This window comes from Corvus moneduloides, chromosome Z, assembly GCF_009650955.1.
Source record: "Corvus moneduloides isolate bCorMon1 chromosome Z, bCorMon1.pri, whole genome shotgun sequence".
Classification (NCBI taxonomy): Eukaryota; Metazoa; Chordata; class Aves; order Passeriformes; family Corvidae; genus Corvus; species Corvus moneduloides.
In genome coordinates, this window is record NC_045511.1 from 59,349,797 (window position 1) to 59,365,878 (window position 16,082).

Below are 16,082 nucleotides of genomic sequence, written 5' to 3' on the forward strand. Positions count from 1 at the left end.
AAGAATTAACAAGGATGTTTAGAAATATTTAAAATTGCTTTTCAGGTTGTTACAATTACCAGAAAATGTAGCACTGGATTATTTCACATGGAAAAGATCTCCCAAGGAGGTGCTTTTCAATAGAACAAAGGTATCATTATCATGTGGGTAACCACTCAGTTATTGTAACTAGTCCTGTTTATTCTACATAATTCTCATCATGAGGACAAATAATCCATCAGTAGAGCGAGCTGATTTCTGATTACCTTGTTGAAAGGCTGATGTGGTGTGTAACTATGCCTATTGTATTTTGCCTAGGATTTCCTGGACATAAAAATGTCTTCACATTCTCTGCAGCACATGCTCAGTGAGTCTCATGCTTCCAAGAAATGCCAGGCCTACTGCACGTGCACTGAGCAGACGGTCTCTGCAAAGTGAGGAAGGACAGTGCCTGTGGGACACGTTGGGATTAGTGCATGTGAATAGACCACCTGTACTACTGACCCTTCCTGAAAAGTCAGAGCAACTATGTATGAATTGTTCAGTAGTTTTTGAAAGCTTGCCAGAGAGATAAATTGTCCTAAAAGCCATCTGTGAAGTGCATATAGAATGGGGTTGATCCTACCTGGAGGTGCTGGACATGGTTATGATTTGTAGGTAACCAGGCAGCCTAGCTGAAACACAGAAGTTACCGACTTTGTATTTATCATAGGTAAAATGGGATTGCAGATGTTACGGTGCTTGTAACTCCTGAGTTCTGCAGTGACACCTGTGAATAAATCTGTTAATGGTAGGAATATCAACAAATAATATGGGGTAAAAGCAAAGCAAGATCAGAAAATGGCTGCTGTCTGCCGGTGGACTTTGTGTAGCTGGTGGGAATGCAGCTGCAGTAGCTTTACTCTAGTCAAGTAAAAAGTAGGTCAGGGAATGTGAATCAGGAGAGTAATATGGAGAATTTCAGAAAATGCCCTTCATAATATGCAAGCATACATGAGCCATAGTTTAGGTAGCTGCCTTCTGAGGTCCCACACTTCTTCCAGAGTAATATAGGTAACAATTGATTCTTGGTAATTTCTAATGCTTCTGTGCTTTTGAGGATTAGACTGTTCAGTATTGAACAGAATAATTTTAGGAGGTACTGTAAAGGGAACAGCCTCATACATCTGTAAGTGATTTACCTGCTCTCCTTTCATGTACTGCCACAGATTTGTGGAACTGAAGGGTGCTGGATATGAAAACTATCCCACCCCATTTTAATTGTGAGTTTGACATCAGTGCGTAACTGCTTTCCTGTGCTGTTTCTGTGGACCTTCCGCATTATAATATGAGGAGAAAACACTTCACAACAGCACATGTTGCTTGCAAATCTGGCTAGGAGAGACTGAAAAAATTCCTGTAGAAGCAGGATTGAAAGCCTGTGGTGGATCCTCCTCTTATGGCTCGAGTTCATATTAAAATTTTCACATTTCTGTTACCCTAACAACTAATCTCAGCTTCTGCAAAAACAGTCCATTTCAGAACTACATAAAACAACTGTACATTTACCCCATTTTCTAGGCAAATGTTAATGATTATGTAGAAATTGGAATGTAGCAATTACTATTTTATTGGCTTGGAAGAATTGTATTACAGTAGAGTGACTAAGTACTAGAGTTAGAATGGACTTAAATCTGCAGACTTGACATTTCATTAAAATACAGTTTTCTAATGTAACACACCATTGTTGATTAAAAGGGGAGGTCATCATTGTAGTTGTCCGCTCTGTAATGTTCAGTAAATGCTTATGCACATTTTAAGTTCTCTCCTATCCTAGTTTTACTTCTCTCACAAAGATAACTACTCATTGTTGCCCCTTTACAATTTTTAAAAATTGACCAAATGAGACATTTTGAACAGAAATAAATAGATGTCTATATCTTCTGTTTTAGAAGATTACACATAAAGAACACATTATTTCTATCTATCTTGAGTACCAGACTTTATTTTACGGTAACCATTTGGTGCCATGCAATTCATCAAAACAGGTTTGTATTCAAGGCTTTTGACATCCCTGACTATTCTAGACTCTCCTGGATGTTTCCTTCATACTGTATGTAAGTTTAAAATTAATTGGAATGCATGCCAAATTAAGTTTTGGGTTTTAACGGTACTTTCTCCAGTCATGAACATGCTAATCTGAAAAGAACCAATAATCAACAGCACAGTTTTGGCCATCTCTTTGGTTTTCATCACCTTGAAATCATTAATGAACTCTGTGTGTTTGACATCTGTGTGCAGAAGTCAATGAGCCAAGCAGTGAGCTTTTGTTCTGGTTTTGACATTAGTAATTAGTAGCAGAACACTGAAAATAGAAGTTAGAAGAGTATGAGCATACTTAAATTTTGTGCCAGTAGTAACCGACTTGCACAATAAGTTAGAGGTCTGCCAGTTTTTCTGTGTTAAATAGATCTGACCCAAACTGTATATAATTATCTATGAAAACAACACATGATTTTATTCAGAATTTTGTGATGGCTATACAAGGAAAAATATGACTGTTTATTGATATGAGGTGTGTATTCTCTGTGAATAGAAACCTGCAAGGTTCTCCAAGAATTTGGATTGGTATCTGAAAGATAAGTAATCACTATCAGTGATTACACCTGTTTTAATGAAACAGAATCAGTCATGAGGTTTTCATCTGGAACACTAAATAGTTTTTGAGACATTTGCCTGAACTGTCCATGTAAACTACCCATACTAAGTAGCTTTCTGTGTACTCGCACCTGAATATCAGGAATCTCAGAATATTATGAATAGCTGGATTCAAAGCATCAGTAAAACAGGACCCAAAAGTTTGTGAAGTTTTGGGATGAGAACTTCTTAGAAAATTCACAGGATGGGTGCTTTCATTTTCTCAACCAAAGAATTTAGAGCAGTTTAACTTTAGGTACAGATAACTTGTAGATGTTTATATAGTGTGAGGATCATTCACTACTTGTTATATTAGGATTATAAACCCATTGCAATACTGTTTATATGTCTTTTTATCACCTGTGTATAAAAGAAATTTGTCTAGTAAAAGGATCTATAAGAATGAACAGTATCATTTGGTGTCTGGCTGTTCTCTCTCACTGATTTCTGATTTTTCTAAATCTATGAAACTTGAACTGTCTTAATGGGACTTTGGTTAATTACTTCCAAATTCCAATTTGTATGCCTTGAATTCTCCGATCTGTAAATTGTGTTTGTCTTTGCAGCATTTTCAAAATTGAGTGGTGCATACTGTCTAATTTTAATTTTTTGATATAATACTTTATCCTGTTCATGAGATTTCTCATTTAAAAAAACATATTCTTCTATAAGAAATTGTGAAAAGTGCCCTTAAAAAATAATTTCGTTGTTTTCAAGTTGTCAGCACTTTTCTTGCCATTTGTCCCTATATTTTTCACAATAAATGCTGCTGTTGGTATTTACCAACTCCCTTCTGTCTTGTTGGGATGCAGATTTCTTAATGGCCCTTGAAACATGAGGCTGATGACACAGACAGTGTTTGGGTAAGCTGTTGCTCTTTGCTACATAAAAGTCGTGTCAAAAGGCAGGTTTTGAGTAGTACCTGGATTCTACACCCTCTAGGTATTCTCCAGTAGCTCATTAGATTTGTGAAACAGCTCGGTCTTCAGGAGGTGGCCAAGCAACTCTGGTTGGCCCGACCTTTGGAGAACACATCAAAGTATTCTGTGTACCTGATGGCAGGTAACTGTTCATACTGAATTAATGGGATCTGGTTTTGATGCATCAGTTGATCTGGAGAGAACTGCTGTCTCTGAATTATGGTACTATAAACTACTAAGGCACTACTGTAATGTTTGGGCAACTGAACATCTGCTTTGTTTTCATAAAGAGCATCACTCCATCTATGCCTAGGAGAGGTATTGGTCATATCTCAGTGTCGGCTGTCATTTATACTTCAAAACTTTCCACTTCATGTTAAGGTGTCTGTGTCCAAGCAGTGTGAAGTAAGCCCTACCATTCAAATAATTTTATTTAAGTATATATATAGTGGTCAGTAATTCAGTAATTAATCCTTGTTGGTCAGGAAAGCAGGCATAAAAATATCTCCATTTCTGGAGTCTGTGAGAGTGAGGCAGCTGGGAATTCTTGACTTACCAGAAATCTTAGAGAGTCCACAAATTTGGAATTGGAACAGGAATTCCTGGCTCTCCCTCATGTTCTCAGGCAAGAAGATTGCATCTCACTGAGAATTGTGCGAAAGCTGATAACATTATAGTCCAACTGATAACTCTCTGGGGAGATGGAAAGCTCTGCCTTGAAGTTCACCAGATGTTTGGAAGTTTACATTGTATGTGAACTAAGAAAAATTGTATCCTTAATATAGGCTTTCTGAGTTGTATGAAATTATGTCATAGGTAGGAATTATGATGCAGGTATTTATACATGGAAAGACTAAGTTTAAAACTTCAGCAATATTGTAATTTTCTATAAAATTCATTCTGATTTTCTAAGATCTCATCTAAGTTGGTAAGCATTACCTTTTAATAGCATTTTTTTTTTAAATTTCCTTTTTAGATTTGTTTTTCTTAGTTCATGGTTTTCATTACAGTTCTCTGACTAGCTTATTAAGGTAAAATCTTTAAGCTTTTTCCTTATATCTTAGAGATTTAAATAAAGAACAGAAGAATGGGGCAGGCCTGGTCTTGCTGTAATAGTTTTTATTTTTCTGGAAGTGCTTTTGTTAGAACTTGCCTTTTCTTCCTGCTAACTGATATATTAAACACTTTATAAACTTGAGAGTTAAATCTGGGCACAGCAAAAGAACAAAATTGCCATGAACTTCAAAAGGAACAGAATTTCAGCCTAAAATTTTACAGACCTGATTGAAAAATAGTCTCTTTTGCCTTAACTTAGTAGGGAAATCTAAGTAAGTTTGAAATCTGTAGGAAGGAATTTATGCCTATCATTAGTATATAGTCCCCCATGTTTTCTGCTTAATGTATACCTTATATCACGTCTAATGAAATGTAGAAGATGCCATAATTTTTAAACAATAATATTGAAATGTTACAGAGGTACACAAAGTTATGATAAAATATTAGACCACTTTGTGATTGTATTTCTTTGTGACCAGTTGGTTAATTAATTTTATATGACAGGAGCTAAAGCAAAGAGACTTATCATAAAGTAAACAATTAAAAGTCATTAATAACTTAGATAAATAATGATGTTCATGCAGTGAATTGTTGTTATCAGACTATGCTTGAAAAAGCTTATAGATGAGGATAATTTAGTGCACTAAGTTCCAAAGAGGCCAGTCATCTTGTTACCAGTATGGCATGGGATAAAATTAATCCCTTTTTAACTGCAGTGTGAATATTGCCTGTTTCATGAGCTAAATATCTTATTAAATCACAGGAACTGCACAGCCAGAGAGAGGCGAGAAAGAGCCAGCCTGTGTGAGAGCAGGGTAGAGTGTTCATTATTAAACACTGGTTGCTGCTAAAATATGGTTTCCATATGGAGCAGACTACATGTAATTTATGTAAACCACATTGGTAATAGTTTTTATCAAGTGGTTCTAAACACGAGCTAAATCCAGCATAACTGTTTATGTAGACTGTGTGTAAGTAAATTGTGGGTATTACTAGGGCTGGTTAGATATTTCAGGAAAATATTTCCTTTGCTGTCCCCATTACATACTAGCACAACTCACATCTGCAGCAATGCCTGCTTTGAATAAGATGATTTTGGAGCTTAAACAGGAAGTGAAAGAAACTAATTTGTAATAAAACACCAATGGTACTCATCTAAAATATAAATTATCTGTTAAACCTTCTCTGCACAGGTACTCAAATACTTTACTCTTCCTTTTGAAAAGGTGGAATAAGAATTTTGGTTAGAAGTAAAGACATGGTAAAAGATATTTTGGCAGAATTATAATGAGGTGATCCTAAAGAAAAACTGGAAGGGCTTTTCTAAGGGCAAGGTATGCTTTTTTAAGCATTCTAAATGTCAAGAAACTAGGAAAGTACAGAAGATGTTTATATATACTTTTGATTTAGGAGAGAGTTTTGGACAAAATATGGGAAAATTCTAACTTAGATTAAAAACTGTGCAGGAACTCGTCGCAGTATGGTAATAAAGATTCCCTTCTGAGGTGATAAAAACTTTAGTATTAGCCCACACAATGTTTTGTACATTCATTCCTTACTTGGAAAGGTGCATAAGGTTATTTTGCTGAGCAGGTAAGACTGAGTTGAAGATGAAGTCTGTTTAAAAGGCAGCACAGGTTAGGTAACAGTGGATTGAACTGCAAGCTCCCGGTCTCTGATTCTGCCTATGCCATCTCTTCATGGACAAATTTTTCAAAACCCATGTTTATTTTTCTTACTGTAGATTGTAATTCTTAAAAATTTAGGTAAAACATTCTGCTATTGGTGTAATTTTAAAATTAAGAAAAAAGTAAAACCATTACAAAATTATTTCTAGGAAAATTCAACCAGAAAAGATGCTGAGCAAGCTGCTGAAAAAGATCCCAGCTTTTAGGACAGACTTGGACCACATAACCTCCAGAGTTTCCTTCCAATCTAAATTAGTCTATGATTCTAAAATACCCAAACAAACCAACTGAAAAAAACCCAAAAACCCAACCCAACCCAAATCAAAAACACCCACCTCCCAAAACTAATGGCGTATATATGTTACCTAGTTGTGTTCTTGGGCAAAAGCACACATTTCTTCCTTAAAACCTGTAGAGTTGCACATATATAGTTAGGAAGAAAAATCTTTGGGGTTTTTTTCATATAACTGTGAAGGAACAATCAAAGTATATACATATAAACATTAAAAAAACCCCAAAAATCCAAATTGTAGATTCACAGCATTCTATGGCTGCTGTTTACATGCCTCTTTTTGAGCTGCCTATTGCCCAACTAACATGTCCAGAGCACTGTATGTGTGGGTCATATTGAAGAAGAGATAGCCTCAAAGCATCCTCTACTGCCTTGGATGCTCACTCCTCTGGGATAGAAGGATAATTATTTCCAAAGAAACTCAAGGTAAACCTAAAGGTAGATTGGTTGGTGATTTTAATATGAATTTCACTTCAAGCAGTCCAACCATCTCTGGAAATCACAGGATTAATTTTGCAAATGGCTAAGTCACATGATATTGTGTTTGATTCATAGTTGATTGGATTAATGATTCAAAACTTTTTTCTCAAGAAAAAATATTGATTCTTCAGTTTAGTTCTTCTCAGAAGTTCCTCCCCTGTAATTTTTTTTTTAAGCATCTGAATGTAAAAAATTGAATTGATAAGCAACCATGAATTGAAATAGGACAAACTGAGATTCAGTTTTTTGTTCAGGGAAGTGTGCATGAATACATTTTGCTCTTTTCAGGAAATTATAGTGAGGTGAGCTGACATATAGGGTACTGCACGTTGTACTGTAATTTTTTGAAAAAAATTATATTGATTTTAATTTCCATAAAATATAAATTTCATAAAAAATGGAAGTCAAAATATTAACTGAAAAGGTGAATCATATGCTTAGTCAGTTCTAATTGTAGTAAACTGTAGTAGGGATTTAGAATCAGCTGCATAATTGTACATAAAATTATAAGACACCATGCAAAAGGCATTCCTCCTATGCTGATGCCGGATATCTCTAATTGTCCTCTCCCAGCTCTTTCATTGCTGCTTGACTGATTTTGTTTTCTGTTGAATTTTAAAAAATGGATGAATGTCATTTTTGTGCTCACAGAAAAATAATGCTTGCATTAGAATGTAATGTAAATAGTAGAGCTAATTCAGTGATAGCAGCTTATTATTGTTATGACTATTCTTCTTTGGACTCTCCAAAGACCTGCTGAAGACCTTTTCCATTTTAAGAGGAAATAAATTTTATTAGTTTTTAATTTGAGGTAAACCAGTAAATCATTAAAACAAAACCACCTTCTGCCCTAGAGTTAAAAAACGGTGATTTTTAACTGTGTAAAGAGCTGAAGTTTGTAATTTCCTTTTAGCTTATGTTTACTAAAAGGATGCAGAATTGATTGCTGCTGCTGCAGGGCTGATGTTAGGCTAATACACAAGATACCTTAAAGAATTTGTCTGTTCTTTTCATAACCTGCTATACCTATCCCACCCAAAACCACCCCTTAGTACCCCAGACCATCCAGTGCAGCTCTTTGAAGGGCATAAGGCTGAGCTGTCTTCAGTCTATCTTATCAAGAAGGAGAGGATGGAGGTGAGTTTCAGCATCCTTTGATCACTCTTCTCCATTCCACTGCTGGTGAGAGCTTCAGTCATAAAGTAAAGAACAGCATCAGGATTATATTTGGTATAGGAAACTTGACTACAAATAGATTCACAAGCTGATATACATATATCAGAAAGGGATAAATACAAATACCATGAAGGGGATTTGTTTACCCTCTGAAAATGGAGTAAGGTCATGTTTCCTTGTTGAATACGTGGCTCATCTAGGAATGAACAGTCTGAATGGTTCTTAAAATCATGAAGCTGTTTGGTATGTTGCGGCTGACTTGAGTAGTTTTTCATCACTTCTAAGTGCTGTGAGCTGAAATTCTTTTTAGCTGTTTACCTTCCTGATTACTGAAGTGGGTCTGTATAATTCACCTTGCAGTGCATGCATTACTCTTAGTGTGCCAGCATGACATCACAGGTGCATTGCGTAGGGAGAGATCACAGTCCGTGTATTTGTGTGTTAAACTATACTTAAAATAGTTTTCCTACAAAGTATGTGTATACAAAATATATAATGTCATGCTGCACTGAAGTGTTGTTTGCTCTTGATAGGGAGTCTCTGAATAGCTCACTTAATGGCTTTACTGCCTGGGGGAAATGCGACCATCCCCAGTGTGAAACAAAAGCCTGAAAGCTGCTAAACATGTTCACAGCGCTTGTGTGCACATGTAGGCTCTGTACAAAAACCAGTCACTACAGGTAAACAGACTCCTGTGGGTTTTGGCCTTTCTTATGTGCTGCCCAATATGTATTAAAGGGGGGATGTCTCTGGCTGCTGGAAAATCCTGCAACAGATGTGTAATGTACTAATTGCAGTATTTTCAGAAATCCATCACGAGACAATTACTTAATCTAAATTTTTCTTTTAAATTCTGAAAAATTTGTTTTTAATGTAAAATCTATTCCTGTAAAAAGTTTCATCCTTTGCTCTATGAATACTTTCTAAAATGCATACCTATGCGAGCTGCAAGATAAAGAAATACCAGTCCTCGACAAGGTGCTTGAAATTTTAAAGATTATTAGGATTTATATATCGCATTTCTGCAGGGATGGAAACATGAATTGGGTTTTTGTTGAAAGTGATAGGGGAGAAGCAGGCTTCTCAATGTCATGTTCAGTACTTGCTTTTAATCCTGAACAGGCTGGGAACACCAGACTTGAATGTCACAACATTTCTACTTATGTAAAGGAAAGCTACTCTAAGCCAATTGTGATTTCTTAATTTTTTTTTTTAACATTGATTAATGTTTTTCTACAACCTCTCTCAGTCAGGTACAGTAGGTTTATGTTAATTTTCTTACTTGGGCTTTGATATATAAGAATCAAACAATTATCCCCCTCAAAACTTGTAAAAATCTCTGAACACCGTTGGAAAGTATTCAGTAAAGTATGTGGCATTTACAGCACATAAGTCAGTGTGCTGGGGTATAGCTGTTACTGGTTTTCCTGTTGGGGTGATGTATGCAATCAGAGATTAATTAAGTAATTTGTGAGTTTTGTGACCTTCCCAGATTTAATCTGATAAAATCTCAAGATCTCAAGCAGCATTCTTCCCCATATCCCTCTACATTTGTGCAGAGAATTCTGTGCTTTTAAGTACAAATACAAATTTATGGACATCATGTGTTTTAAGTATACACTTGTCTTTTTCTGTGCTGTAAGCTGTAGTACAAGCAGAGCAAATGGGTAGATGCATACTCTGTCTCTTTAAATTTCCTGAGTTGGGCTAGTTTGACAAAGACCTCCTTATCATTTTCTTGAAACACAGTTTCCTGAATCAGCGGATTTTTCCCCCCCTTGAAACTTCTGAAACTCTGAACTCTGTCAAAACAACATGGCTGGCAAGTTTTAGGGACAGAGCAGAGACATAGACAGAGACAAAGAAGCCCCTGAGAAGGCAGACGGACTTAAATTGCTTGTGGTTTTTCAGTACAGCTGGTTTCAGATGTGTCGGCCTTGTTCTGCACTGGTTCCACTGCCAAAGCAAGACTGTCACAGCTGGTAGTACTTACTGCACTTGCGGGAAAGTATGTGATTCATTAGTTGGAACCGTATGTTTTTCACCAGTTCTGGTCATGTTTTTGTTAGGATGTGGTAAAAGCATAAGCAGGGGGTGAAGGGACAATGGAAATATGTGACTTGTTAAAGATTGGCCCCAACCAGTTATTAGCTAAATTGTATGCTGTAATAAAACAACAACAACAACAACAAAATACCCAACCAAAAAACCCAAACAACAAAAAACTGTTGCTCATATGACAAATGATTTAATTTTTTAGTTAAGGTCACTTAGTCATACGTAGGAAAGAGAAAAAAGAATTGTCACCATCAAGTTCTTTTTCCCATCTTTTCTGTGGAGTACCACGAACTTTTTAAATGAAAATTGAAGTACAGGATGAAGTCATGCAAGCAAAAACATTCATTTAGTAGAAAACCCAGCCAAATTGGCTAAGAATTTCGTATTTTTTGAAAGGAGGTAGCTGCTTCTACTGGTAAAATACAACTGTGGCATAAAGACTTATGGCAAATGATTGGTGTATTGAAATATTTAGTGAAAGGAGAGCTGTAAGTGGGTGTTACTGTGCCCACAAATGATAAAAAATGATAAAACAGACCAGAATTGTAGGTGAGATGTAATAAGCACTTTTGTTTACCTTTTTTTTTTTTTGAGGTAGCATCTTCCACTCTGAGTACTGGAGAGGGGTTTTGTATTGTTTATTTTGTAGCTGTTTGAAGCTAAACATAACTGATGAAAGGAGAAAAAAAAGATGGTTGTAGGAAACACAGTTCGTTTGAACCCAAATATTATTATATCATCAAGCTGTTAATACATCTACCCCCCACCTTCATAGCACCAATTACATGAAGACTTCAATTCCATGTGTTTTAGAAACTGCTTTCACACTTTCCCACCCCCCCCCCCCCATTCTATTTTCCCTCCCAGCCTCCTTATACACACACACAACCACTGGACTTCATAGAACTAGAATCAGGTCTGTCTCTGATAATTAGCTCAGCTGGCTGCAGCATAAATAAAGAAATGCGCTTAGGGGCTGTAGTCTGTGACATGGTTTAACAGAGCATAAAAAGGTGCATCTGTTAACATGCCTGAATTCAGTCACCTTACTGTCACCCACAGAAAGATACCACCTCTGAAATGTGCCAATGCTATTTTGCAAACAAGAGGCCAGTGTTGTATTAAATTAACTAGACTGTGAACGTGCAAAGTGCTGCCTCTTAAAAATCGTGCTGTCTTGGCTTACAGTGGTGTTGCAATGAGTCCCTCCAGTATCTATTAGGATGACCTGTGGCACTGAATACTTCAACACTCTTCTGGCTAGTATTGTTGACCTTTGTCAGCTTGATAAAAAAGCAGAGCCTAGAAATGTGCTTGTCATTTTTAGTGAACCAGGAGGCTGGAAAGCATGGGGAAGGGGAGGGGGCTGCAGGGAAGCACAGACGCCAACAGCCTGTTTTTGCTTAAATTAGGATGCTGAACCTAGGACAAAATTGCAGTGTGCTTCCCTTCTCCTCCCCAGCAGCCCCATGTCTCTCACCCCTTTCTTCCCCTGACTGTTGCTACTTGATTTGAGGTCTGAAATAATGAGGAATGTCTGCGTGATCAAAGTTACTGTCTGCCTCCTGATCTCCAAAGAAGCCCTGCTATATGTATTTGGTAGGCGACAAACAGCTTGTTGTAATGTATTTGAAGGTAATACAATCACACTTTTTGTTATGTTCTTTGGACATTTATTTGCTTTATAGTTAAGTAATCCTAATGAAAAAACTAAAACCTTTTATGTTTTGCTTTTATTTAGCTGTATAAAGATTTTAAAATTATTTGCAGGAAAAATATAACTTCAACAGGGGATACGGCCAAGCATACGTCACTGAATTGATAAGGTATTAATTTCACAGATGTGTAATTCCTTTGAAAGTGTTGATTATGATCTAGTTAGCTTTGCCCAGATACTTTACAAGATAACAGGGTGTCTGTTTTCAGTACACACATTTGTGCTATACAAACTATTATTTCTACAGCATGATTATTTTATTATCTATTAATATGTATTTTTTTAATATGTATATTAAAAAGCATTCTTCAGATGGTCCAACTGACTGTCTTATCCATTAGAAAGTGATGTAATACCAGTGGGAGCTAGTCCCACACAGCTTGAACGAAAATTTATTCCACTTGGCAGTAACAAAATGTGGATGACCAGGAGGGGTGATGCATTCTCTACTGTATTTTGAAGTTGTTACACTGGAAATATCCCACCCAGTTGTGCTTGGCCCTTTCGTCCTGACATTGGGCCACACCTGCATTCCTGCCGTCCAGACCCATCTTTGTTTTTGCCAACTGTCTTTACCCAGGAATATCTCCAGGGAAAAAACTAAAAATCTGAAAAAACCCCAGAAAACCCACACATTAGCATTTACCTTATTGCATGGAGAGAGAGAGACTGGGGAGGGAGTGAAGTTGCTATCAAAAGAGATGATAGTGCCTCAAAATCCCTTTATCTGAGTGCTGCGGAGTTACAATAAGCCAGCTGTGAAACAGAAGAAAAAAATCACTGAGTTCTTTTCAATTCTCTTGATTTTTTTCCCCAGTTATGACTTTTCCCTCCCTTTTTTTTTCTCTTCCCTCCCACCCCCCCTTTTTAGTCTCAAGGGAATTTTGAGAGAAGCAAACCTAAAGGAAAAAAAAAGCAACTGAGGTTTATGTAAGAAGAAATTAAGGTTAATGATCATTGGCTCATTTTCCTAGTCCGTGGGTGTGGATGGAGGAGTAATCAGTGCAGGTGGCCTTGCCAGTTGGGAGTTTTTCTTTGTCATCAAGAAAATAAGGAGAGTGCAGGGATTGAATTACCGCAGCTATTTCAGGGCTAACCGTATTTTGTTTCCCCATTGGCTCAGATTTAAGGACAGAAAGCTGACACTAATTTTATCCAAAAGAAAAGCACAGTAAATGCTGTATATATTCTGAGATAATTTGACTGGATATGTAAGAATCTGCTTGTTCAAGTGCATGTCTAGTGTAGTCTTACAAATAATTTTGCATATAACACACTGAAAAGTATTTTTCTTAATTTGCTCAGACAATTTGTCTCTGTACCCAATTACAACTCACTTTATTGAATTTTTAAGAGCTGCTTATTAAAATATGTGCTCCAGCTGCTTCTGTTGGCTTCCCAGGTGCCTGTTATTACATGTCAAGGTGCTCCCTTCTAACTTTTAGAGGATGTACAGAATTGAAGCAGTTCTGCTCAGTTTGAAAAGGAAGTGATAGAATTGGCTTAAGAAGTGTGTTCTGGCCCTGAAACGGTATCTAGTGGGCATTCACATCTTGGCCATGGAAGAGCAGTTCTTTAAATAAAAAAAAAAAAATTTGAGAAAGAATGAAATGACAAATAAGTCAGGCAAACAATCGCTTGATTAATCCCACTTAGAAGTCTTCTACATCAGTGATGTCCTGTGTGTGGTGTTGCTGGAACAGGTAATGGTCAAGAGATTTCAATTTAGAATACAGAAAAATGAGAAATAAAAGTCGAGGGGAGTCTGCAAAAGGTATTGAGTAGGAGGGAAAACAGTAGTCAGAGTGTTTTGATACATTCATGTGTGTTTATAACACATGCAGTTGCCCATCCATGCTGTATCATGTTTGACTAGAAGGGGAAGGTAACTACCAAATAGATAGTCTGCATTTCAGAGCACGGGTAGCCATCAGTAGCAACTGTTATTTCAGCAAAAAATCTGCGCGGATGTTAAAATACAAGAGTGTAGTTCTAGTTAAAATAGACTTAAAAGTACTATGTGTTTTCATTGTTGAGGGGGTTTTGTTTTGTTTTGTTTTTTAATACAGCTCATAGCAATCCTCCACTCACACCCTTAGAGGAACAAGAGTGTTACAAATTTAGTCGCTATTATTCACAATAAATTACAGCATGAGGAGGTTTAGCTGCAGGAATAGGGGCCCAGATTTTAGTTCCCTTGTTCCTCTGAGGTAAGAGCCAACATGTAGCTGAATATTCATGAGACATTCATTAATATGAATAGTTGGTCTGCTGCTGCACCTTACCATGGTTTATTAATAACTTATGGACAGACCACTCCCAAGCATACAGAGGGCAAGACTACTTTAATGATTGCAGCATCCTTTCAGTAAAAAAGAAAGAATGAGATGTTTCATTTCAGCAGCACCATTTGAAAAGCTGTAGTTTAGGTGTCTGTAGCACACTGTGCTTCAGGTTGTATCAGTAACACTTGAACTATAAATCCCAATTTTTTTCAGTGTTAAAAGTTGTATATAAAATTTTGTTCGAGCCTGAAAGATGACATGAAGAAATATCTGCCTTTAAGGAACTATTTTTTGGGTAAATCTTTTAGCATATCCTTTTATATTTTTTTTATTTTAAGTCAATGAATAGAGGGGAAATAAAATGAATGCTACCATTTCAAGGCTTTCTTCCTCTTTACTGATGGAGCTCAAATAAAATTAAATTAAATCCAAAAATGTTGGCATACAGTCCATACCAAGGCCTAGTCTTTCTGGCATTGAAAAATAATGTTTGTTACTCATACAAAAATAGTTTTTAAAAACTCACCTTGCAATAATCACCCTCCTGTTGATAGACAATTATAGTTATGATCCATAGATAATCTCACTAAAGAAGAAGAATAGTGTGGCAAAGATGGTGAAGTTAGAAATGTTTTTTTTTAAAAAAATCTGCTCTTGAAAGCATTTAACCTTGGGTGTATAATTCTTAAGGTTTTTGAGACGCTTATAGCATACTACTCAGTAAGATTATGTAGTCATATTTTGTAAATAGTATCTACAGAAAATGCATACCATGCTTTCTTTCATAATTTACTAATCAGTTAGGAGCTTAATAGTTTCTCAGGTAAAAGTGCACACTGTGGTACTTCATTGTTATCCATAATACTGCAACTTCTGTCATTTCAGAGAAGTAGCAAATTTTGCTTTCCATGTTACACTTTTACTCTAAGTTAGTAAGCTGCTGAGGCTGTGTTGTGGACTCTCCATTAAACTGAGAGTTGACAATGAACACTTATATTTTTAATGCATATAATTGCATTCCACAGCCTGTACTGACACTACTCATTCTTCCTTTCTCCCTTTCCCTTCTCCTTCTCCTTCTCTTCTCCTCTCTCCCTTTTCTTTCTGTGTAAGTGTCTTTTAAAATTTTAATCCTGAAAGACAACTAATGTAAATAAAAACTGAATCATTAAGTGGAACTGAAGAAATTTCATCCATTAATCATTATCCCACAAGAGTGGGGAAAAAATATTAAATTATTAGGAAGGTAATTATGTTTGGTTTTCTCCCCCTAATTTTTGGCCTTGATAAAGTTAAAAGAGGAGTGTTTTTATTTGGTGGAAGAAGCTGCATGATTTTTCATAAGCTTTTAAATGTTTTTTTAGTATCTAGCATGCTACCTTCCAATGAAGTCTCTTTTGGGACTGTAATGTTTCTTTTGTGATTAAAAGCTCTGAAGTATTCTGGATCAGGGGATTATTAGTTAGATACAGATTCTTGCTGCTTTAGGTCACCAGTTTGAATTCAGTCCAGGCCATCATCAGACTGCTGTTAACATCTGAGGGCATCATGGCATTCTTAGACAAATTCCCAGTAGGCAGGTTTTTTCTCTTCCTCCATTCTCTAGTCTTTCTCTCCTGGGTTGAATTCCTTGTGTTGAGCAATCATCCTGCCAAGTTTCCATGAGTTCTGTCACCCATGCTTGGATCCAGTTTTCACTCACCTATGAACAATTCATCCACAGTCACTCCTTTTAAATTACTTACTTGGGTGTGA

At 36.5% G+C, this 16,082-nt stretch overlaps 1 protein-coding gene across 12 annotated transcripts in view; it reads left to right on the plus strand.

Annotated features, from left to right (window-relative positions):
• Positions 1-16,082, plus strand: part of BNC2 (basonuclin 2) — a 350,521-nt gene that overhangs the window by 163,602 nt on the left and 170,837 nt on the right. Inside the window, exon 1 of one of the 12 annotated variants that reach the window (XM_032097393.1) lies at positions 11,755-11,960. The exons of the other annotated variants lie outside the window; for them this stretch is intronic. Within the exon in view, the coding sequence (XP_031953284.1) occupies positions 11,916-11,960 (45 nt within the window). The 5' untranslated portion in view covers positions 11,755-11,915. Of the gene's footprint in view, positions 1-11,754; positions 11,961-16,082 lie in introns of those variants that run through there. 12 annotated transcript variants of the gene reach the window in all.